This window comes from Somniosus microcephalus, chromosome 29, assembly GCF_052327205.1.
Source record: "Somniosus microcephalus isolate GS21.2 chromosome 29, FLI_Smic_1.0, whole genome shotgun sequence".
NCBI classification, from domain to species: Eukaryota; Metazoa; Chordata; class Chondrichthyes; order Squaliformes; family Somniosidae; genus Somniosus; species Somniosus microcephalus.
In genome coordinates, this window is record NC_141015.1 from 42,390,126 (window position 1) to 42,416,124 (window position 25,999).

General features: G+C 42.6%; 1 protein-coding gene across 10 annotated transcripts in view; it reads left to right on the forward strand.

The window, feature by feature from the left end:
• The window catches only part of gbf1 (golgi brefeldin A resistant guanine nucleotide exchange factor 1), a 231,590-nt gene that overhangs the window by 178,090 nt on the left and 27,501 nt on the right, over positions 1-25,999 (forward strand). For all 10 annotated transcript variants that reach the window (XM_085970692.1, XM_085970688.1, XM_085970687.1 and 7 more), the window contains 11 exons: positions 94-219; positions 3,483-3,565; positions 8,483-8,719; positions 9,496-9,589; positions 12,840-13,016; positions 18,071-18,135; positions 19,852-19,975; positions 21,570-21,641; positions 22,118-22,212; positions 22,689-22,842; positions 25,443-25,668. In XM_085970692.1, the coding sequence (XP_085826818.1) occupies positions 94-219; positions 3,483-3,565; positions 8,483-8,719; positions 9,496-9,589; positions 12,840-13,016; positions 18,071-18,135; positions 19,852-19,975; positions 21,570-21,641; positions 22,118-22,212; positions 22,689-22,842; positions 25,443-25,668 (1,453 nt within the window). The remainder of the gene's footprint in view (positions 1-93; positions 220-3,482; positions 3,566-8,482; positions 8,720-9,495; positions 9,590-12,839; positions 13,017-18,070; positions 18,136-19,851; positions 19,976-21,569; positions 21,642-22,117; positions 22,213-22,688; positions 22,843-25,442; positions 25,669-25,999) is intronic.

Below are 25,999 nucleotides of genomic sequence, written 5' to 3' on the forward strand. Positions count from 1 at the left end.
CTGTGTGTTGATTCTGGTTGCAAAGTATCCTTTTGAACCAGTTGTTGCATTTTTGAGTGGGAAATTTCTGCATTTGCCTCTTCCTCTTTACAGAAAATTAACGGCTCACCATTTTCCAACAATGATGCCTGCTTTGCACTTGCCTACGCCGTAATAATGCTCAATACGGACCAGCACAATCACAACGTTCGTAAGCAAAATGTGCCAATGACACTGGAGGTGAGTGGATCAGGGGCTTTGTTGGTAAATGAATTTTTGCAAATATTGATTTACTTCTCCTCACACCGGTTATGTGGTATTATTGTTAAAAAGATAATAGAACCTGAGAGAGCATGGAAACCAGGAAAGGCTTTCCAGCTCAACCTCCCCAAATAAATGTGCAACCTGTCAATTTAACAAGTACAAAAACCACTGAATGCTGTCCTCGTAAGCGTTTGTATTACAGGAGCCATAATAGTTATATGGTCTTCCTACAGCCCTGCTACATGTAGTGCTTCATTGTGAAATCGTTCCTCTCGCCACCCTCCCATTATTAGCAGCAGTTTATATTCTGGGAAAAGGTTAATTGTTAATGTGTTTTCTGGATCTTTTGTGCCATGGGAATCAATAATAGCACAGGATTGTCTTGTGTAGATCCAGAACCCGCCGTAACATGTGAGAATTACTGAGCTTTTTTGTATGGGATGTTTGTTGTTCTGTTGCAGTCCATTATCCTAGGTTAAACAGGTAAATAAATTGGATTTGATGTTAACAAAGGGTTGTCTGATGATGACTGAAAATAGAATTTAACCACCATACAAGATATGATGGCAGAAAAGTTGTCTGTGGTTTTTAAGTTATTTTTGAGCATTGTGTCCTGACCTAATTTGTTTTGTAATTTAATGTGTGTATTTAATATTTGAGGCATTCACTTTAAAATCCACTTGTAGAGGACAATAAGGCTAGTGCCACACCCTGTCAGATTAAGGCTGCAGATGGACACAGACCACCAACTTCTGTCAGTTTTAAACTGCTACTCCCTGCAGGCCTGATGTTTAATTAAAATTTTAAAGGCCACTTAACCCTCTTTGCCACCTTGCTGATGATTGCACATGAGAGAAAATTCTAATAGAGTTACTTTGGTGGTACCTCTCCAGTGCTTTGAGGTGCCTGCTGTACATGGTCCATGTCTCTGAGGCATACAGCAGGGCGGGTATCACTGCTGCTCTGTAGACCACGAGCTTGGTGCCGGGTTTGAGGTCCTGGTCTTCAAACACTCTCTTCCTCAGGCAACCGAAGGCTGCACTTGCACACTGAAGGCGGTGTTGGACTTCGTCGCCGACGTCTGCCCTTGTTGACAGTAGGCTCCCGAAGTATGGAAAGTGGTCCACGTTGTCCAAGGCCTTGTCGTGGATTTTGACTCCAAGGTCCTGCAAATCCATTGGCAGGATAGGTGCACCAACGTCCATGTTCTTGCTCAGGCCAACATCCCCAGCATCGAAGCTCTGACCACGCTCAATCAGCTCCGATGGATGGGTCACATTGTCCGCATGCCCGATATGAGACTCACAAAACAAGCGCTCTACTCGGAGCTCCGGCATGGCAAGAGAGCCCCAGGTGGGCAGAGGAAACGCTTCAAGGACACCCTCAAAAAAAAAAAAAAAAAAAAAAAAGTGTAACATCCCCACCGACACCTGGGAATCGCTGGCCCAAGACCGCACAAAGTGGAGGAGAAGCATCCGGGAAGGCGCTGAACACTTCGAGACTCTTCGCCGGGAGCAAGCGGAAGCCAAGCGCAGGCAGCGCAAGTCAACCCAAGCACCCCACCCACCCGCCCCTTCAACCACCGTCTGCCCCACCTGTGACAGAGACTGTAGGTCCCGCATTGGACTCATCAGTCACCTGAGAACTCATTTTTAATGTGGAAGCAAGTCATCCTCGGTTCCGAGGGACTGCCTAAGAAGAAGAAGAGAGTTACTTTATCAGTGACTGCGTTTTAGAGCAGTCAGGGTTGCAGTGCTCCTCGGAACATTCCTGATGAGTTGAGAGCTGTTTATGCCAGTGTCATTTGAAAGGGGCGTCGTCATCTCTTGGGAAGATTTAATCCAGTAACGCCATCATGTGGCTGTCAAGAAAAGTTTGTTTTAATTTAAAGATGACGACATTTTGCAGTGTGGTTCTTGCATTTGTTGGTTTCCGGGATTCATTGCTGTAAGTTCGTATCTCTCATTTAACAGTTGGATACATTTTGTTAACGGAATTTGGATGATGGTTCCTTTGAGAAGAAAAAAATTACATTTATATAACACATTTCACATGCTCAGGATGTGCCAACGTGCTTCACAGCCAATGAATTACTTCTGTAGTCATTGTTTTGTAGGCATGTATGGCAGTCAATTTGCGTGGATCAAGGTCCCACAAACAGCAAATGAATGAATGATCAGATAATCTGGTGTTGGTTGAGGGAGGGATGTTGGCTGGAACACTGGACCAAGCCCCTGTTCTTTGAATAGTGCCCTGGGATCTGATCATGCAGCTGGGGCCTTGGCTTAACATCTCATCTGAAAGATGACCATTGATCAACAGTGCAGTACTGTGCTGAAGTGTCATCCTAGATCTTCTGCTCTAATCCATTGTGGAGCTTGACCCCACGACCTTCTGACTTGGAGGCAGTACTGCTGACAACTGAGCCAAGCGGACAGCGTGCGAGTTGGGGTCCTGTCAGGTGCTGCTGTGGCAACATCATTTGCACCTTTGAAATTGGTTGCCGCACATTCTAGCCCAGAATAAATTCAGGCAGCCATTTACTGTCCCATCTCTGGAATCATACAACCTAAAACACAGGAAAGTCCATTCCATTTTTGGACTATAATACCTGTGGAACATATCCTTTTTTCAGGTGTAAGTAGTTAACTATCTAATGGAGTAGACTTTTGAAGAAATATGTCTTTTGATGCCCTTTCTAAGCTCCATACTGACTCAAATTATTTGTGGTAATTCTGTAAGATCATTGCTTCATTTTAAATAATAAAATGACTATTCCATCCTAATGGAAAGATGAAGAAGGTTTCAATTTTACTAACATTGTCAAGATCAACATTGAAGTCTACCGTTTAAAACTCCAAGTGAAAGATACATTTTCTTTGACAGACAAAGTCAACAGTAATTACACTTGTTCACTGTAAAATAAGCTTTTAAATCCCTATACATACCTAAAGTGGTGCTGCGTTTCATCAGATAGCCTGCTTGACCTATTCCCTGAAATCAGTTTAATAAACTGAAAGCTAAAATATGTACCAGGACTGCACCTGTCCTTCATGTTGTTTATAGTAAGGAAAGTGAGTGATAGATTTTTAATGTTAATACATTAAGGTGACTTTCATAGTGTGTCTTATCCACCCCTTTTTTAATGTTGATTTGGGTAGGTGGGAGCAATATCAACTACCTGGCGATTATACCAAGAATTTTTGGTCTTAGTTTTGTTACCTTTTTTCCTGCTGCAGCAATTCAAAAAGAACTTGAAAGGAGTCAATGGTTCTAAAGATTTTGACCAAGATATGTTAGAGGACATCTATAACGCAATCAAGTAAGTAGGTTTCACTTAAAACTTTCACTTCCAGTCAGCTTTTAATTGCCTCACCACGTCAGCTTTTAATTGCCTCACCACCTTCATAGTTTTAACAGCAATCTACAGAGTGAGCTGCAGATATGGGTAAATTCTTCTGTTTATTTTGATAAAGGATATTTCTAAACCATGTTTTAGAAGTAAACTTTATACGATGGAAAGGAAAAGAAAGACTTGCATTTCTATAGCCCCTTTCACGTCCTCAGGATGTCCCAAAGCGTTTTACAGCCAATGAAGTACATTTTTGAAGTGTAGTCACTGATGTCAAGTAGGAAACGCGGCAGCCAGTTGCGCACAGCAAGCTCCCACAAACAGCAATGTGATAATGGCCAATTAATCTGCTTTTTTGATATGTTGATTGAGGGATAAATATTGGTCAGGACACTCTGGGTAACTCCCCTGCTCCTCTTTGAAATAGTGCCGTGGGATCATTTGCATCCACCTGAGAGTGCAGATGGGGCCTCGGTTTAACGTCTCATCTGAAAGACAGTATCTCCAACAGTGCAGCACTCCCTCAGCACTGCACGGGACAATCCGCGGGTAGCGCGGTTTATGCACGGCCGCTGACGCTCCCCCACCCGCTCTGTGTCTCGGGCCGAGCGGTTGTGAGTCCCGGCCCGAGTGACCCCAACTCACCTCCCACTCCCGGAGCCGCAATGTCGCAAAGGGAGGGGGGGGGTGGTTAGGAGGGGAGGAAGAAATAGAAAGAACGTCCTGTACTTTTGTAAGAGGCAGGAAAGATAAAATGTTGCAAATGGGAATGGCAAAAATCATACTGCATGAAAAATGGGGGCAGGGATAATTATCTGAAATTGTTGAACTCAATGTTGAGTCCGGCAGGCTGTAAAGTGCCCAATCGAAAGATGAGGTGCTGTTCCTCGAGCTTACGTTGAGCTTCATTGGAACAATGTAATAGCCCGAGGACAGAGAGATCAGAGTGGGAGTGGAGCGGTGAATTAAAGTGACAGGCGACCGGAAGCACAGGGTCACCCGTACGGACTGAACGGAGGTGTTCCGCAAAGCGGTCGCCCAATCTGCGTTTGGTCTCCCCAATGTAGAGGAGACCGCATCGTGAGCAGCGAATACAGTATATTAAATTACAAGAAGTACAAGTAAAGTACAGGATGTTCTTTCTATTTCTTCCTCCCCTCCTAACCACCCCCCCCCCCCCCCCCCTGTCTCTGCACCTGCTTAATATCTGTTGCATCTCCAGCTTTTTCCAGTTCTGATGAAGGGTCCCAGACCTGAAACGTTAACTCTGTTTCTCTCTCCACGGATGCTGCCTGGCCTGCTGAGTATTTCCAGCATTTTCTGCTGTTGTTTCAGATTTCCAATAGATAGATAGATTCGAGAGAGAGAATTATAAAGGAGTCTTACTTGCCACAGGGATTGAGGGTGTATTTACACTATAGGGTAAATTAGTGAGACCCTGCACTGAGAGCTGGTGCATATTCGAAAATCATAGCGAGCAGAATTTCTCCTTAAAGCTTTGCTGCGAAAGTGAACCAGAAATTATTTCGTGATACTGAGGTGGTCTGTAAATGCACTCTCAATTGCCCTCACTCTTTTACTTCTTCCTATCCCCCCTCTCTCTCTCTCGCTCCCTCCTTTCTTTCCCACCCTCTCTTATCCTTTTCTTTAAAGGGCAACAGCCTTGAGGTTCAGGTGGAGGCAGAATAGCAGTGGCTGCTGAGGCATGGTGGGATGGGTGTCATTGACACTGCTGTATGCTGGAGGTGGGGAGCCTGCTGTTGGATGTAGGGGCCAGAGCTGTTGGCAGCCTCAGGTTCTGTCTCTGTGAGTCTGTCTCAGTCAGTTGCTCCAAGCTGGGTTATTGCTCTCCTCCCACACCCAGTACAAATTTATGCAAATTTAAAATTAAAAGAAATTCTCGGGTAGTGATTGGGGCTTTGTCAGCAGGAGTGCACCAGATTGAACTACAGCGCCTGGTCCCGCCAGTGCTGCTGTCCTCCAGCCAGGCCCTTCCCGAGGAATCCACAATACTGCAGCTCCTGGTCCCGCCAGTGCTGCTGTTCCTCCGGTCAGACCCTTCCCGAGGAATCCACAGTACTGCAGCTCCTGGTCCCGCCAGTGCTGCTCTCCTCCGGTCAGACCCTTCCCGAGGAATCCACAATACTGCAGCTCCTGGTCCCGCCAGTGCTGCTCTCCTCCGGTCAGACCCTTCCCGAGGAATCCACAGTACTGCAGCTCCTGGTCCCGCCAGTGCTGCTGTTCCTCCGGTCAGGCCCTTCCTGAGGAATCCACAGTACTGCAGCTCCTGGTCCCGCCAGTGCTGCTCTCCTCCAGCCAGGCCCTTCCCGAGGAATCCACAATACTGCAGCTCCTGGTCCCGCCAGTGCTGCTGTTCCTCCGGTCAGGCCCTTCCTGAGGAATCCACAGTACTGCAGCTCCTGGTCCCGCCAGTGCTGCTCTCCTCCAGCCAGGCCCTTCCTGAGGAATCCACAGTACTGCAGCTCTTGATTGAGTTAGGGATCCCTGTGTGATTTTCCACAAGCCCAAGGAGATTGAGGCCAGTTATACCCCCCTCAGCTCCTTGGCTGACGAAAAAAACGTGCATTTATTTAGCAACTTATCACGTCCTCCGGGAGGACTAAGCAAAGACCAGGGATTGAAGCTCAAATTTTCTGATTTAGGGACACCAGTGCCACACCGCTTGCTGTATCTACTCACTGTGAACTGTTGGTGTAACCTTATAAAGTAACTCTTTAAAGAAGTATTTCTGTGGCTAATAGCGATTTTCAATTGGCAAGAAGGGTGAAGTTTTGCCTTTGGAGATAGTTCAATCACAGTTGGAGAGAGTGAACCCATTGGTGACCTGTTTCAGAAATGTAAAAAATGTATTTAATTCACTTCAAGGGCAAACCACTATAGTTAATAAATGAAAGACCACCGCTCAAGTATGAATAACCGCGTAACAAGCTAAAGCAATATTTGGCCACTGGCATTTGGTCCAGTTCATATGTTCCTCATAAACCTGGGTGGCTGTGATGTGGTTTTAAAAATAGAACTGCGGAGTATTAACGCTGTTTGAAACGCCAGTCAGATGTTTGCAAGCTATTTATATTGTTACCCTTCCTATCATGGGAGTCATTTCACTGTGGTCATACTTACCAAATGGCTCACACAAATACGTATGTTTTGATGCTTCAATGTTTATAAATTTATAATTTTTTGGGAAGGAAGAACTTGCCAAAGATTTTAGAAATATGGTAAATATATATTCTTGATTTAATTTAGTCTAATGCCCGGGATTGGTTGCTTGGAAGATTAAGAGCTCAAAGTGCCTGAGACGCAGGATGTTCATATTGCCTCAGATGGTTTCAATCTGGGACACATGCAATTCATAATTATTGAAAGCTACTTAACTTTTGCATTTAGTATTAAAATCTTTTATCTGCACCATATACAGAGATTAATGACTCATGGGAACATTTTATATTTCTAAAATTAACTCTGGGTGGGGTGAAAGTGCTGAGCATTTATAAAGTAACTTATCACATCCTCCGAGTATCCCAAAGCACTTTGCGTCCAATGAATTACTTTCTAACTTTAGCCGCTCTTGTTACGAAGGGACACGTAAGTTGAATATTTTACATGATCCAGTGTTGTAACTCTGAATATTGGAAGTTGTTGATCAGCATATGCTGACCTGTAAAACTGCAAAAAGCGTCTGAACAGGTTGAAAAAAAAACAACTCAAAAACAGCTCTGAATATCGGCCAATGACCGGAGTCATCGGTTTATGGTTACTGGATAAGTTCAATTCTTGTTATTGCGTGGGATTCTAGGATAGTTGTTGATTTTTTTACCAGTGTTTTCAGAATCACATTTGGTCCATTTATCTATGAAAACTAAAGCTAATTGGCCTGCTTGAGTGATTTTTATCAGAAAATGCAGATCCCAGTCAACAAGCCTTGCCGAGAGTAATGCTGATGGCTGATGTGAATGCACTCCAGGGACTGAACCTGGAAAAGTCTTTGTGTGTGGCTCAGTACCGCAGCAGGTGTGGAGCATTTACCCAATGAAATGCCAACATTTCTTAAAATCGTATTTAATAGATTCGCTGCTGTTCATTAATTTTGATTAAACCACCTAACTAAAAGACAAAAGTAGTTGTAAAGGGGCTGGAAGGTTGCAGAATGTGGCAACTAAATTTTGGTTTACTAATTAGCATATCATAGAATGATACAGCACAGAAGGAGGCCATTCGACCCACCGTGCCTATGTCAGCTCTTTGATCGAGTTATCCAATTAATCCCACTCCCCTGCTCTTTACCCATAGCCCTGTTTTTAAAAAAAAAAAAAAAAAAAATTCTTGTGAAGTATTTATCTAATTCCCTTTTGAACATTACTATTGAATCTGCTTCCACTGCCCTTTCAGGCAGTGCATTCCAGATCACAACAACTTGTTGTGTAAACAGTGTTTCCTAATGTCACCTCTGGTTCTTTTGCCAATCACCTAAATCTGTCTCTTCTGGTTACCGACCCTCCAAAATAGTTCTTATTTTTGCAGTAACTTCAGATTTTACAACCATGTTTGATGTTGCCCCTTGCTTCCATTTTGTGGATTGCATCTGGGCCAGATGAATGTTAATTGTACTTAATTTCCCTGTACAAGCTGATGTACAGTGCACAAATTGCAAAATAAACTTCTCAATTTTTTCCTCCTACCCAAAATGAAACCTTTACAAAATTTGACAGGAATATTTATTTTACCATTGGGGATAAAGTGTTAATTAGAAAATAGGCTCAAACTGAATTTACTTATTATTTACAGAGCCAAATGTGCCGTATCATTCCTGGGTTGCTGTATGTGCTAGTACAATATCTCAAATAATTTTCTTTTTTTTTACCCCAGGAACGATGAGATTGTGATGCCAGAGGAGCAAACCGGTTTTGTGAGGGAGAACTACATATGGAACGTACTTTTGAATCGTGGGAGTTCATCAGAAGGCATTTTCCTCCACGTACCTCCTGGAAGCTTCGATCACGACCTATTCACCATGACTTGGGGTCCCACCATAGCTGCGCTTTCCTATGTTTTTGACAAGAGCTTGGATGAAACTATAATACAGAAGGCAATATCCGGTTTCAGGTAAAAGTTATGGAACGTTAATCACTTGTGTGTCTTAAAATTAGTGCATATTATAAAGGAAGGGATCTCTATGGTAGAAAGCAGGTATTCATGTTTGGAAAAAGTGCATGTGTAGAAAAGGAGCTCAGTCATGCCACAGTTGATTTTGGTGTGGAGCAGTGATGGCTGATGATCTTGTGTGTATGATGCTAAGGAGGACCTTCAGCTGAGTGAAGCACTCCGCTTCACCTCTCGCTTTAATCAGCTTTGTTCCTTATTGCAACACAAAACGCATTCCAACACTGATTATACTTGTGGCTTTGAGTTGTAACACGCTAAGCCAAACCTTATAGTGAATCTTCATGGACTCTAATTGTAGATTAGGGAGATTGTCGCCATCAGTAACTCTTAAATCGAATATTAAGAATTTAGATGAACGCCTGTTTTTCTGTCATTCAGTTTTGCTTTTTGTTTTATTTGAGCATTCTGATAATTTCAGAGTGGAAATTGTTTGATCAGCGTGTATCTGTACAAGGGAAAATATTGAAAATTAATAAGACATATCGTTTAACTTGAACTCATTTATTCAGGTATCTTAGTATGTGTATTTCCATGTTCACTGAAATTGTTAATAACTGTTATGTTCCATTGAACTTGCGCAAGCCTGGCCATTCGGAGTGTTCGAGCTTAAGTGTATGATCAAATCATACTCGATGTTTACCCTTTTCCATAGTTAGAACTTGAAAGACTGATTAATCTTTCAGTGCAGTGATCATTTTTCTCTCTCCCACGTTTAGGAAATGTGCAATGATCTCTGCTCATTATGGACTGAGTGATGTGTTTGACAACCTTATCATTTCCCTGTGCAAGTTTACAGCTCTCAGCAGTGAGGTTGGTGCTTTATAATACTTCGCTGTTTCACCTAACTGCTGAGATTGTGTCCTGACAGGTACTGAGGTAACTGATACCCTGTACCACTTGTGCTTTGCTTTTGTTAACATTAGTAATGAAGAAATTAAAAAATATATATATTTTGGGTCAAGAATTTCTGCTCATTTGAATCTTTTGCTTTCTCTTATACAGGAGGCTAGTGTAAATGCAGTTAATTTTATTACATGGTGCAGTATTCATGATGGGTGATTTACAGTACTGATTATTCCACTTTGCTCTTGGCAAGGAATAATGCAGTATAATTGTCAGGCCTCTGTTAGACATATTTATCCAGTAGTGTATATTTTTGAGTGCGATATGAGGTCTATTTGATATCCTAACTGGGCCTTGATAATGAACAAGAAACAGTTTAAAAAAAAAAAAAAAAATATTTTTTTTTAATAATTTGTTTTTGAAGCTATGCAAGATTCATTTGACAGACTGTAAATGATTTTGTGGAAATGATGACAAAATTGCTTAAGTTACTGTCATAGTCATATATATCGATATCTGTGTTCTGGCAGCAAACACTTGGATCCATAGGTGGCAGGCTATGGAAAACGGCTTGAGCAGCATAAGCATTGGGTGCCAGGCTCTCAGAATCCAAATTGCAATATAAAAGCAGCCTAAGGGTAACAGAGTGTGGTGAAGAAAAGCAACCACTTTTGAACGTATTGTCTGTGTTTCAGCTATAGCTCTTCTGCTTCAACGTACATGACACCAGGGAGCATATTATCCACTTGTTAAATAACACTAGTGCGTTTATTACATCATGAGCCACATTGTTCAGACCTTCAAATAATTATCATCTTCGGCTTTAGCTGTCCCCTTTCAGTGCATCTTTAACAAGTGGATGCTGATGTTAGAATCAAATTTAAAAGAACAGTATAAAAGCAACTTTAATCGTGTATCATTGTGACCACAATCCCCCTCTTGTCACATAATCTGCCCACCAAATTACATTGTCTGATGTGGTACTATAATTGTGGGCAGGGAATTATATGTAAATAATTTAATCTAAAATATATTCAGAAATTTCAACATCAAATTTATTTAGGTACAGTGTTAATGGGAGCTGTATCTTAAAGTTGTATTCATTTAAATTCCTTTTGTGTTTCTAAATGTTTATGTAGTCAATTTAAATCTTCCTTACTTAAATACCGGTGTACTGCTTTGAATTGGATGATCAAGATTGCCCAGAAAAATCCATTTGCCGCAGCACTAGAACTTGAAAGATTTAACAATTTATCTGCTAAAACTTGCTTTCAAGAATTGTCAAACAAAAGTAAGCAAAAAAGTTTGTGGAGGAGAGAAAACTTCAGGAAAGTTCAGAATTAATTAAAACTTTATGTAAAATACCATTGGCCTGTTTTAAGGTGAGGACATTTTGAACAAAGTAAATGACAATATGGCGTTATGATCTGTAATGGGAGTTTTAACGTGGTGCATATGTAGTTGGAGAATTTAGTCGAGTTGGTGCTTGTGAGCAAAACCACTTGACAGGACATTCACAAGATCTACAAATGCAATGTGAAAGTTAAAATGGAGATATGAAAGTAAGTTATTGATTCATAGAAGATTCACAGAAACAGCATAGGAGGCTATTTGGCCCATCGTGCCTGTGCTGGCTCTTTGAAAGAGCAGCCGTGTTTAGTCCCACACCCCCGCTTTTTGTCCGTAACCCTGTAAGTTCCTCGTCCTCAATACCTGTCCAACTCTGTTTTAAAATTATTGATGGGACCAGCTTCCACCACATTTTCAGGTACAGGAAACTTTGTGCTATCCGGCACCGACGGGACCGAGCTGTTGCCGTCCCATCAAAACTGCCGGACAAACCAGCGCTAATGTTGAAACATACCCATATCTGGCAACAAACCCTGTTGCTTAGCAACAGCTTCTAAACAGTCGGCCGTACCTTGCAAGCGTCTCTGTAGCTTAGCAACAGCTTCAACGAGACCTTGCAGAGCCTGACTGGTGGAAAAAAAAGCAATGAAAAGAAAAAAAACCTAACGAAACGGCTCCTGATTTTTGCCGGTGGCTTGAGCATTCCGGACATTTAACCTCCAGATAAACCAAAGTTTCCTGTAGTGTGTTCCAGATCCCGACAACTCTGAGTGAAAACATTTCTCCATCTCCCCTCTAGATCTTTTTCCAGTGATTTTGAATCTATGACGTCTTATTGACCCACTCGCCAGAGGGAATAGTTTTCCCTTATTTACTCTATCAAAAAATCTCTCATCATCTGGAAAACCTCCATTGGGTCACCTCTTAACCTTCTCTGTTTCAAGGAGAAGTCTTAACTTTTCCGACCTCTCCTAACTGAAATCACTCATCCCTGCTAACATCCTGGTAAACCTCCTCTCTACCCTTTCTACTGCATAAGTACACTGATAATACAAAGCTTTTTGCACTTTTTTGTTTTAACTAATCATTTGAAATTAAGCAACATAAATAGCACGCCACAGTGGGGACTGAGCACTTAAATAAGAGATAATTAAACTGAGGAGTAGACTGTACATTATTAGAAAACTTGCACGTGAACTTCAAAAACATCGGAGGCATTTGATAGTGCAATGATCTGCCATTCAGATTTCTCCTCCATCCTAATTCATCTTGAATTTTACAGTTAACCTACAGCACCCTTTAGATCCAGAACTGCCAAATGTAAACTAGTCAGCTGCCAGTGGGTCATTTCACCAGATGGTCCTACTGGTGTGGACACGTGAGACACGAGCTTTAACATTCTAGCCCCAATTCAGCAGCTCATGCTATCAATACCATCCCCACTGTCGGAAATCTGGAATAAGATCTGCTTTGATAAAATAGTGGGATATAAAGTTCTGCTACCTCATTTAACGGACTTGCTGGTGAAGCATGTTTCTCTGTCAGTTTGAGAGCATGACGACAATTTTGCTGCTCCTTGTTGGCCTCGTCCCTTCTGCCTACTGCTGATGCCGTTTCCCCTTATGGGCCTCAAATTTGTGTCATTCCCTCTCCCTGCAATCCACATTGTTCTTGTTCCTCTTCCTGTCTATGTTGCTCAAAGTCTAATTGAAACTCATGCTCTTTCGGCTCAATCTCGCTCCTTCATTTTTTCGTGGATTGCCAACCATGCCAACTTAAGCTCGATCCCTTTTAATTAAATCAGTTGCAGTCACCACCATGCTTTTTTTTTGCTGCTAATCCATTGTATTGTGCTCTTTTTCTGCAGTCTGTAGAAAATCTTCCAAATGTTTTTGGTAGCAATGCAAAGGCTCAACTGGCAGCCAAGACCGTGTTTAATTTGTCGCATCGTCATGGTGACATTCTCCGAGAGGGGTGGAAGAACATTATGGACGCAATGCTGCAGCTTTTCCGTGCGGAGCTTTTGCCCAAAGCCATGGTGGAGGTAAGTATTTCCTCCTGAAGTACTTTTCATTGTTAAGTTAAATTCCGGTCAATACTTGTAACCCACGCACAAAAAAGAAATTTGACAAGTTTATGCTAAAATATGTGGCTGTTGTGACGTTTGTTTCTGTAAATCAATTAATCTTTGGCAATCATATAACGACATCAAGATAGTTATTGAGATGCGACAAAAGCATGCTTAATGTATCACGGTAAATTTTTCAGAAAATGCTGGTGCACTTTTAGCACAATCCTAATATAAATGCTAAAATGAAGAACTAATGCTGGTAGACAAGAATCTAATTTGAATTGCTTTCTTGAGTTTCTCAACTTCATTGTGCACAGATGTTCAAACAAAGAAGAATCTGGTGATGGTCCAAGTACAATAGCGGGTGGTGGTTCATATTTATTCTTTGGGAGTGAAGGATGTTTTCACTGCTTGGTGGAAAAATAATTCACTTGAATAAAGAATAAATGTACACAATAGTTGGCAGGAACGTTCCCCCCCCCCCCCCCCCCCCCTCCCCAAAACCCGGCATATCCTAAACAGCACTGGGAGCTCCTTCCTTCACCTCATGGACTGCAGCGGTTTAAGGCGACGACCCACCACCACCTTCTCGAGGACAACCAGGGATCGGCAATAAATGCCAGCCTTGCTAGCGACGCCCATATCTCACGAATGAATTAAAAAAAAAAATCAGAATTAGAAAGATCATTCATTTCTGAAAACAGAATATCTGAGCGTGGTGAGTCCTGGGAATTCTTTCAATAATACGCAAGAACATCCTTACTATTTAAAGAGTGGCGTGATGTCATTTCAAAGCCCTGTACAAGGAAGTTTCTCCCCCCGATTAAATTTGTTGACCGGGTCATGCCAGTGATGTCCAGGACCCTCTGCGCCAAATGCTGCAGTGAAGATTTGTGGAATTGGTATGGAGAATCTCTCAAAGTCAATAAAATGTATTAAACCGAAGTTAAATAAAAGATCGGGCAGCAAATGCTGGAAACATACAGCAATGTCCATCAACATCGGAAAAGAGCCCAGATTGATTAACATTGGGTGGAAACTGTTATTCAGAACTGGAAAAAGATATGTGAGGCTGATGTAAGAAAACTACTAGGCACTTGGTCTAAGCATTAAACAAAGCTTTAATCAACTGTTTTACAACATGGAGGTCTATTTGTGTCCTTCACTAGTTCCTGTTAAGAATGTCCTACGCAAGCTGGGCCCGTGCCCGAGTATTTATACTCTCCCTGGACAGCGCCACCCGCAGGCCACTCAGTATTATTTCATAAGTCTTTCTTTCATGAATGACTGATTCATGTCAAGGCCCTTTATAGGATTGACTAACATAAAGAGGGAGGGGACAACGAGAGGTGAAGTCAACGATACTAACAAGTTAATGGCAGTGTTAAAAATCTGGAAGAGCTGAAAAGTACCGGGTAGCGCACACAGGTTATCGCAGTCAGGCTGTGGAAAAGCGCGAGAAAGACATACGACGAGTACAGTAATTCCGTAATAGAAGGGAACAATGTGGGAACGTAAGTGGGAGAAAGAGCTCGGGTCAGAAATGTATAAAATTGGTGTTGAGACCGGAGGGCTGTAGAGGGGGCAAGGGCAAGGAAGTTGAGACTCTGTTGTTCAGGTTTGCATGGAGCTCACCGCAGGAGGCTAAGGATGGAAAGTCAGAGTGGGAATGAGGTGGGGCAGTCGCAGTGTTAACCAGTGGGAGGTTGGCCTCGCACTGACCGGCAATGTTTAACAAACCATATATGCATTATTACCATTATATCTTTAAATTGTGTTTTTGATCAAACAAAATACATGGCACTATCGTCCTATAGTAGTTCCACCTACACAAACAAGCTTTGTACAGAAGTACCTAGAGGCCACAATTTGAATTTCATTATTCTCATTTTAACTTTCCTTATCTGCTTAATGCCCTTACTTCTTCCTTAAATCGCTGTAAACCTACTGGTTCCATTTCTTGTGCAGTTGAGTTGGGAGGGGCAGAAACAGTTCTTTGTGGAATGTAGGTGCCCGACATTAGAACGAGAAAAATCATAACTCTGCGTTCAAGTGCCCATTATTGGTGAAATTGTAGTTCTATCAGTGTCCAGTCATGCTTCTGTGGTTATCTCCCTGTTCATCACCTGACCTCCCAAAGGTTAAGCATTGAAAGTTCAGTTAATCACTGTGGCAAGATGCTGGTTTTATTAATCTGCTGAAATCCGAGCTAGATGTTAATCTCGGGTACATTAACAGATTGCCATGATTTGAAATTTGCTAAGCGCCAAATTAGCGCTCAATGGTTTGAATTGACTCCTGTTTATTCCGGCTTGACAAGTCATAAATCCTTCGTCAGAAACTAGAGCATAATTTGAGAAGCAGATTTCAGTGAAAAGCAGCCACTTTTTCCCCCGTCAGAATCGCTAAATTGTTGCATTTCAAGCTAACATTAAGTAATGTTGTAATAATCACACCCTTGCAGAAAAACATACATGTTTTTTTTCAGTGAAATTCCACTGTGGTGGACTGGTGATGATATTGCAGATTTAGCCTGTTGAAAGTGATGGGACAGCACTTTCAATTCAGTCAGAATGGTTAGAAGCATGAATAGATTGAGTACAAGCCATGTCTTTCATTTTTGTGATGTGGCTGAAATTCCCTGTGCATACTGTAAATCTTGGATTATGATGCACATCTGCGCTTCAAACCATGAGCTCTAAGGAAAATTTAGTACTGTGCCTGATACTGCCTCCGCCCACCCCACACTCAAGTATTTTACCAAGACCAATATTGCAGCAGGGAAGCTTACGATAGTTGAGTGCACTGAGTTGTAACCATTAGGGCCAATGACAGGGTTCCAGTGAGACTTTGACGAGGTTCTTAAAAGAGAAAATCGACGAGATCATTCTGTGGAATAAAAATGTTTAAGTGCAGCCAGCGAGCTTAACGTCTGCAAAGAGAAATGCTGCATACCTAACATAGACGTCACTGAATCTGAAGGAAGATGGACTTCGACTACATCAAAAACAGCACCCAGGATGACGATGCTAGTCCATGCGCAGGATTTAGCTGATGCTATCTATCATGTTCTATTCAAATCTGATGATGGCTTCCAACCTTCAATGGGAAACACCCCCACAGCATTCATATCAGGCAATGGGTTGCAACTATAGACGGGCTGGAGAACAGTGGGTCCCTGGGAAGCCAGGCTGGGAAATTTGCAAAGGCGGATTTCTCCGTCTCCCAGGCTGGTCCAAAGTTATGAGCCCTTGTTGCATGTGGCTCGTATACTTCAGTTTGCTTGTATCCTTACCTGTTGTGTGTCAACATTTGAAATGTGTTAATGTTCTCTAAATGAACAGTGGAAAGAAGACAAAGAAACGGCTTTAATAAAGGAAAGCCTCTCGTTCTGATCGAACTTTGCTCATAACAGGGTGACACTGCCACCTGCTGTTCAGTTCCCAGATCATCAATTTTTAAAAACCATTTGGTATCTTTCTCCTCTTTCATTGAAGTGCTGTTACTTGTCAATGCGGTACGATTTAAGTCTGGGCTCTCCAGATCTGCTGCTACTTTGGTGGAGAGTCAGTGGGACACCACAGAAACAGCATAAATAGCCGTTAACGCCACTCCAGGGTTTCTGCTGACGGGACATTGGGGGAACCTGGACAGAAATTCTACCCCATTGCTTCTGCTCGTAATGATTAACGGCAGTAGGAAAGATTTATCTTACGGATAGACATTGCTAATTCTCTATAAAGCTAATGGTGCTTCAGTAAATCAAAGATCGTCGGATGAAACAGTAGGTAAAGTGCCCAGACTTTGCAAGCTCTTGAATAAATATGTTGCATGTATTTTCATCTAAAACAGTTGTTGTAGTGTGGAAACAGATGAAGTGCTTGATCGTGCGCATGAGATTAACTATAAGATCAGTCATGATCTCATTGAATGGCGGAGCAGGCTCGAGGGGCCAAATGGCCGACTCCTGCTCCTATTTCTTATGTTCTTATGTATTGTTGGTGTTGGTATAAGCAGCAACGGAATCATCAGTTATTACCTGTTCCACTGATGTTTGGGAAAGGTTTAGTGAAAGACGATTGTACAGTTAAAAACAATGTTCCCTCTAATTTATTTTTCGTGCGCGGCCCCTTTAAATTTGGTATCTTCCAGTGGCAACAGCTGGTGAGTGCCTGCACAGGACCTCCCGATTGATGCGCGCACCTTAGGGGGAACATTGGTTGAAAATGCTAAGAAATTATATTTCTGACAGATTGATGCATTTCTCAATTATCAGTCTTTTTCAATCAGTTCAGTGTTGCTCTGTTGAAAGCTTATGGGAAGTTTTTGCGAATGTACTGTAACTAGAGACAATAACTCCCAAGTATGGCATTCTCCTGCCAAGATTTGAAATTCCATTATGACATTCATACAGTATTCCAAATATTTTTGCCAATGTTTAAATCTTCATTTTTTTTTTGAAAACGTGATCATTTTGCTATGAAGTGATGTTTCACTCTGGCCCTTGCTACAGGAAACTTTGTGATATCCAGCACCGACGGGACCGAGCTGTTGCCGTCCCATCAAAACTGCTGGACAAACCAGCGCTAATGTTAAAACATACGGAGCTTTTGAGCTCCGTATCTAGCAACAAACCCTGTTGCTTTAACAGCTTCTAAACAGTCGGCCGTAGCTTGCAAGCATCTCTGTAGCTAAGCAACAGCTTTAGCTAGACCTTGCAGAGCCTGACTGGTGAAAAAAAAACGAAAAGAAAAAAAACTTACTGAACCGACTCCTGAATTTTGCCGGTGGATCGAGCATTCCGGACAGTTAACCTCCGGATAAACCAAAGTTTCCTGTATTTAATCTCTTAATGTTCTCAGTGCCTATTGTACCTGTTTGATATTGCATAATTACTTAGTTATGCTGACAGTTCTAGTTTAAAACCATTTTTAAACTGTGTTCTGAAAGCATTTGGATAAAATACAACTGACTGATTAAGATTCTGAAAGGCATTCTGTCATCAAACAATCTTTCTGTTCCTGTAGGTAGAAGACTTTGTGGAACCCAATGGGAAAATCTCTCTCCAGCGCGAAGAAACCCCCTCAAATCGGTAGGAGGCATATTTACATTGTTGAGTGATCTGAGAAGATTCAAATTGTGCTCGTCTGATGTTCGATTTTGAGTTTTGCCGCATTATAATCACTTAAAACCTCCACCTGTCCTGTTCATTTCCCAAGTGTTCCGTTTGATTTAGAGTATCAGTCAGTCTCCCATAGCATTGCTCTAGTGGAGTTGAGACCAGATGCAGTATTCAGGTCAGGCAGAGTTAGAAAGAGGGGATAACTAGACCCAGATAAGGGAGAAGGCAGCTGCAGGGGGAGAGGGCGAGGCATTGGGAGAGAGAGGGATGGGGAGGCGAGGAAAGGGGTTGAGGGGATATTGCTAGAAGGTGGAAAGAGGGGAGGGATAGGTGAATGGGAAGGCAAGGATAGGGCAAAGGGGGGACCGGGGGAGGGGGAATAATAGGAGGAGGGCAGGGAGGTGGAGGATATTTGGATGATTAGTGGAGGGTGGGGTTACCAACTCTGCTTGGACATATTCCCGGAGACTTCATCACCTGACCCACAGCCTCCGACCACCCCGCCCAGTCAAACAGCTTTTCTTCCCCATTTCCAATATTTTTGTAACAAAAGAGTTCATTTAAAAAATAAAAAATAAAAATTTAATGCCCCGATGAATTTTCTCAAGTTTGCTCACCGCAGTGTCCAGGAGATTAATCTTCAATTCCTGGAAACTCCAGGGCAATCCAGGAGGGTTGGTAACCCAGGAGGTGGTGAGGGTTGGGAGTGAGAGGGTTGGGTAGTTTCCCAGGGCCTGTTTTAACGTCGTTTGGAGGAGAGGGTCACAGGGCCAAGGACGATTTCCTTGTTCATTGCTTTAGGGTCATGCTTTACACCTTCACTCCTTGGCCGATGAGTAACATGGTCGGATATGTACTAATCGGTATTAAAAGAATGAACAGTTCAAGGGTTAATTATGTTCTGCTCTTGTAGTGTAAAGCTACTATCATAAAATAAGTAATTTCCTCCAATCCTACTGTAAATTTTATAGATACTGATATTAAAATGCTTTGTGCTACCCTCTATGTCCTTATGCAGTGCCATTCAAAATTATCACCATTAAGTAGAATGATATTGACTCTGATTTTAAATATTATATACAAAAACTGAACAGTTTCAACAAAAAGCTGGACAACACCATTTTAATAGCTTAAAGGATGTAAACATTTCTGCCATAATTTTTGTCAATTTTCTATACAACAAATACACTTCTCAGAATTCCTGGCAGTCCAGTTAACCCATCACCTATGTGCTCGCTGACCTACATTGGCTCCCGGTTGAGCAACGCATCGATTTAAAAATTCTCATCCTTGTTTTCAAATCCCTCCATGATCTCGCCCCTCCCTAGCTCTCTAACCTCCTCCAGCCCTACAACTCTCCAAGATCTCTGCGCTTCCCTAATTCTGGCCTCTTGAGCCTTCCCGATTTTAATCGCTCCACCATCGGTGGCCGTACCTTCTGTTGCTCTGGAATTCCCTCCCTAAACCTCTCCGCGCCTCTCTCCTTTAAGACGCTCCTTAAAACCAACCTCTTCGACCAAGCTTTTGGTCATCTGTCCTAAATTCTCCTTATGTGGCTCGGTGTCACATTGTGTCTGGTAACGCTCCTGTGAAGCGCCGCGGGACATTTTTACGACTGTACGTTAAAGACGCTGTATAAATGTAAGTTGTTGTTGTAAAATCCGATATTTTTGTTTTGAAATGTAGCGGTGAATCCACAGTTCTGAGCTTTGTCAGTTGGCTCACGTTAAGTGGCAATGAACAGTCCGGCCTAAGGGGACCCTCTATCGAGAATGAAGAGGCCAAACAAGCAGCCCTGCAATGCATCAAGGTAAATTTAACTTCATGCTGCCTGGAAGATGGCCATGTTTTTTTGGAAGATGTTTAACGTTTGGTGGACCTCTGTAGCTTCTAATGTATTAAACACCGCTTATCCTTGAATGTAAGCTGTGGTCTGGGAACAGGAAAATGGTGCTCTCTATAATTCGTTCACCTGCTCAGAATTATTGCATCGCATTACAGTATTTCAGACTTTTACCACTTGCCGTTTCTTTTTCTTTTAATCCCATTAATTTTGTTTGTATAATTTTTTTTTAATGATTTCTCAGTACCTTTTTAATAGGTTTGCCCGAGAGTAAAAGCATGCCTTCTATTCTAAATATACCCTTCTATTAGTTAAACACCATTTAGCACCAGTCGCGATCACGAAGTGTTGAAACGGTTCTCCTATCTTCCCAGTGTTATTTGCATTTGATGATGATGATGGGAGGAGGTGGACACACATTTATAATGGGCCTTGAAATTAAGCTGTGAATATCAGCGGGTGAATGCTTAACATGTCCACCTTGGGAAGAGCCACACAAGCTCTGGGTAATGTGGAGTCTTCAACTTCTACCAGGCAAAGCTTCCAAACACCATTTTATGTAAATACAACAGTGCGTGTCTTTAATAATAACTGGTTAACAGTGATGCAGATCAGCAACTGCAGTCGCACTTAATCTTCCACCTGTCCCCCTCCTTCTGTTCCTCCACAGAATCTACAGTCCCACCTTTCCTCTCCCCATCCTCAGGGGTTTGTGGAGTCACAGCATCACCTTCTCATAGCCAGTCCTTCAGCGTCATTATAAAGCAAAATTCCTTTTGCCAGCTATTTTTACTTTGCAATTGTTCTACCCCTGAACTTAAGACTACCGACCTTGTTTCAATTTTGCTATCTCCTCCCAAAAATTCTATAAAATCATTTCTTTTCTGACATTTACCAGAAATCTTGTACATGCCTCCTGATGGTTGTAGGTTCAAGTCCCACTCCAGAGACTTGAGCACAAAATCTAGGCTGACACTCCAGTGCAGTGCTGAGGGAGTGCTGCACTGTCGGAGGCACCGTCTTTCGGATGAGACATTAAACCGAGGCCCTGTCTGCTCTCTCGGGTGGACGTAAAAGATCCCATGGCACTATTTCGAAGAAGAGCAGGGGAGTTATCCCCAGCGTCCTGGCTAAATATTTATCCCTCAATCAACATCACTAAAACAGATAATCTGGTCATTCTCACATTGCTGTTTGTGGGAGCTTGCTGTGCGCAAATTGGCTGCTGCGTTTCCTACATTACAACAACGACTACACATCAAAAGTACTTCATTGACTGTAAAGGTCTTTGGGGCATCCGGTGGTCGTGAAAGGCGCTATATAAATGCAAGTCTCTTTTTATACCCTGTTCTTTCAATTGCTCGAGATGTGAAATGTAGCTTAATCATTTCGCAAACTATTTCATATTGTTTGACTTAATATCGCAGCGGTGTACTTTGCAGAGCGTACTTATCAGTTGAATCAATGTTTAGTGGCCCGTGATATACTACTCGGGAGTAACAACATTGTTGCCCATCCTGCTAGTTTTTTGACTCATCGTCCTTTGACCTTTTTATTCCAGCAATGCGACCCTGAGAAGCTGATTACTGAGAGCAAGTTCCTTCAGCTGGAGTCTCTTCAAGAGCTGATGAAGGTATTTATAAAATAAACATTGTACAAACTGAGGATCTCCCGTGCCATTACTCGTGGATAGTCTTGGGTCTTGCGCATGGTGATCTTTAGCTGTTCATGTGGCCTATCCCATGAAGGCCATTGCTATAATGAGGCAAATACGGGTAATTGCAGTTACTTATAGATTACCGAGGTTCGGTGGTGGGCAACTTACAAGAATTTGCTAAATTAAGTAAGGAGTTGCACTGCACTGTTTCAGCAACGTGGGATGTGTAGTATAACTGCCTCATAGTATGAGGGCACACAAATCTATCACATTGAACAATAATTTCTTCATGTATAAAGCTACAGGATTGGTCGTGTTGCATTCATAATGCAACGTTATTCTAATTTTGGTATTTCTTTTTTGGAAATTTATTAACTTGTTTAGATTTAGAGCTTTCTCGTTACCCCCTACCCCATATTAAAACTGGTTTACTTAACCTGTAATTTCACCAGGCTCTCATTTCTGTGACACCAGACGAGGAGACCTATGATGAAGAAGATGCGGCTTTTTGCTTAGAAATGCTGCTGCGGATAGTGCTGGAAAACAGGTACATGGGAAGCACCTGGGCCACTTCAAGGTTAATCTCAGAAACTGAATATAGATCAGATTTATTATCAATTATAGAACAGTTAACGAGCAGAAAAGGACAGTCCCTACTTTGGACTGTTGACAAATACCGGAGATAAATGGCTGGCCTGAATGCTATTTGCAAATGGGAAGCTTGTAACATGCCAAAAAAGCATACCCTAATTCAAGGGACTGACATGACAGAAAACATACTTGAAAAATGTGACGACATCCCACCAACTCTTCCAAGCTGATGTCGATAATCTGCGAACATCAGGGCACGAGAAAGAATTCACCCCAATCAGGCGAGAACTTGCTGTCTATTCCGAAACAGCAGACTCAAACAGGAGAAATTCACCATTCTCCCACTTTCACGGATTACTTAAAATCACGGAACATTGTTCAGGTTGCTTATTTTTTCTTTACTAATTTTTTTTCTCTCCTTCCTTACTAAAGAGACCGTGTTTCATGTGTCTGGCAGACTGTACGAGACCATCTCTACCATTTGACTGTTCATGCCACAGAGCAGTGCTTCCTTGTTGAAAGAGCGGTTGTAGGTCTGTTACGGCTGGCAATAAGGTTGCTGCGCAGAGAGGAGATCAGTCCACAGGTACGCAGGAATAGCACAACTGAACTGAACTAAAAAAGGCATAAGTTATTTTTGTTTAAACTTCAGCTAGTAAACCAAACTCCTACACATGGACATTAATAGAACCTTTAAATTTAACCTTGCAACAAAGGGCGCGATCTTGCCAGCCCTGGGGTGGCGGGACTGCCGGGAAAATGGCAGAATCTGGGGGCGGGTGCCCATCCCGCCTCCGTGCCGTCTTCCCAGGAGGCGGGTAGCCGACCAGCGCCGGGTCCTGTCTCCTGGAGGCGGGAAGGGGATTACAGCTACTTAACTGCCCGTTAACAGGTAGTTAACAGACAGATAAGAGGATTATCCCCATTTTACCCACACAAGTGCGGGCTTCCCGAAGGCTGCAAACCCGCCAGGGTCACCGAGGCGAGCAGTGGGTCTGTGGGGGTCAGAGGGGTGCAAAAGTGCGCTGTGAAGGTAAGTGATGGGTGCAAGTGTGGAGAGGTAAGTATGTGAAGTGAGTGGAAAGTGATCAAAAATGTTTACTTACCTTTGTTTCTTCCTGCAGGCTTCAAACGTTGGGGATGCAGAGAGTCCCACATCTCACCGGCAGAGATGACAGATGGCCGCTGTATTCTCCAATGCAACAACCATCTAATTTCTGCTAAAGAAAGGTTTGATGAGTCTTGAATACAAGGACTCATCAAACTACAGAGAATGTCGGTGTTTGACAGCTTCACAGAGCTGTCAAACGATGACAATTCATCTGTCAAAAATTTTTGACAGATGAAATGTCATATGCCGACGTTGTCTGTAACCGGCTTCCCCTTAATTGGCCTGCTAAACCCGCTGGGCGGGCTTAACAAGGTCAATCAAGGGAAAATAGCGTGGGTTGGCCAGAAGTCGATGGAGGCGGGACTGAAACCCGACAAGTGGGAGTCCCGCCTCCAAAAGCTCCCCATTGGCAAAATCCAACCCATCGAGTCACAACATTTTACAGCACAGAAGGAGGCCAGTTGGCCCATTGCACCTTTGTTGGCCCTCTGAAAAGAGCTTCGTCCTATCCCCATCCCTTAAGCCATAATCTTTAATTTTTCTTTTTATCCGCTTCTCTTTTAAAGCTATTATGGATGCTGCTTCCACCACTATTTCTGATGAGGCATTGCAACAATGTTCCCTGTAATATTTTTTGGCCCTGCACGTCCCCTTTATGGGGCTGCGTGGGCCATTTAAAATACCGCTCGTGAGGTTTTTACATTAAAAGGCCAGCTGTGTGGGTTCCCTGGCGAAGTACATTGCAACCTTCTGCATAAAAAAAATTCTCCTAACCTCCTTTCATTATTACAGCGATGATCTTAAATTTTTGCCCTTTAGTTACCCGTTGAAATAGTTTTTCCTGAATTATCTCATCAAAACCTCTCTTAATTTTGAGCACCTCTATCTTAGTTCCACTGAAAAGCGCCCCAGTGTATCTAGTCTCCACTTAACTAAAGCCTCTTACTCCTAGCATCATAATCATTTGCGCGCGCTCTCCCTGTAACCTTGACATCTTTCCTAAAGTAAGGCAGCCTAACCAATAAGTTGTATAGTTTTTGCATTACCTCTTTGCTAGGGATAACTCAATTTGATTTTTCCAAATGGAAATTGAACAATTGGAATAGCAGCAAAACACTGAGCAGTAGCACAGAGCCACGTTTTCAGTTATCTAAAACCCCTGGAATCTGATATTTTTAATCTGATGCAGAAGCAATGTTCCTTTGAATTTTTTTTTCTGTGCGTGGTCCCTTTACGTGCGGCTGCGCATGCGTGATATCTCTTCCAACTTGTGAGCGGCCTGTGCAGGACCTTCTGATTGCTGCACACCCATGCACCTTAGGGGGAACCTTGTGCAGAAGGAATCCTGTTCTGGTGACTGAGGTTAAAATCCTTTCTGCAACTGCTTTAGAGTAATCTGTGTAAAACCACGGGACAACTAAATCAAGTTACTGAATTTTCATAAATATTCAGTGAGAATTTTTTACTGACTCTGAAATAACATGGCTCATTTTTGTGGTGAATTTTGTGCTCATAGAGGTGTTAATGCTGCAGACTGGAACTCTGTGTTGGGCACCAAGTATAAAAATCAGGTATAACACATTTAGATGCAGAATAAAGCACCTTTCACTCGACCCCAATAGAATCTGTCAGTCCCAGGCTTGAAAGCACCTTGCCACTGCACCAATCCAACCTATCTAAACTGGAAGTTGCTGCCCATTTTGATTTTATTGGTATTGCTGTGAAGTAGAGATTATGTAATTTTTTTGGTAACAATAACTTTTTTTTATTCGTGTGGGTGTCGCTGGCGAGGCCAGCATTTACTGCCCATTGATGATGAAGGAACGGCGATATATTTCCAAGTCAGTATGGTGTGTGACTTGGAGGGGAACTCGGAGGTGATGAGGGCCCACAATAAAGTCCACCATGTCTTCAGTGCCCATCCAGTGAGGAATCTGACATCGACTCCTGTGGCACCTCTGCGATTTATTGTCCCCGTGATGTGTTGTCTAATGGCAGTTTTAAGCCAGCTACAAATACCTGAATAGAATAAGGGGAATGAATTTTTGTCTCTAATATTCTCATTTATCTTTCAGGTGCTTCTCTCCCTGAGAGTTCTCCTCATGCTGAAACCCATTGTCCTGTCCCGAGTGAGCCGACAGATTGCATATGGCCTGCACGAGCTGTTGAAGACCAACGCTGCCAATATTCACTCAAGTGATGACTGGTGCACCTTGTTTACTCTCTTAGAATGTATTGGTGCAGGAGTCAAACCTCCACCTGCTTTGCAGATAACATCTGGAGTCGATAGCCATGACGCAGGTTAGATTTCCAGAATAACCCCATTTGCTAAGTAGCCTCTCTGCTGTTATGAAAAGTGAAGCTTCATTCACTGATGAGCAGCTGGTGTTTTCTCCGTTTGTTAGTCGTTCAAAACAAAACAGACACTGGAGAAGGCGGGTGGGGGGGAAACAAACTGAAAACAAGGCCGCAAGGAGAATTTGAACACCAGGTGCTTCAGCTACTTTTAACTGTAAACAGAGTCTTATGATACCAGCTAGCTAATATATTTTATAAGACCTGCTTGATCTCGAACGGACTCCATTACTGAAAGATGTAGTGAATCTCACTAATTGCTCCAAACGCTGAACTT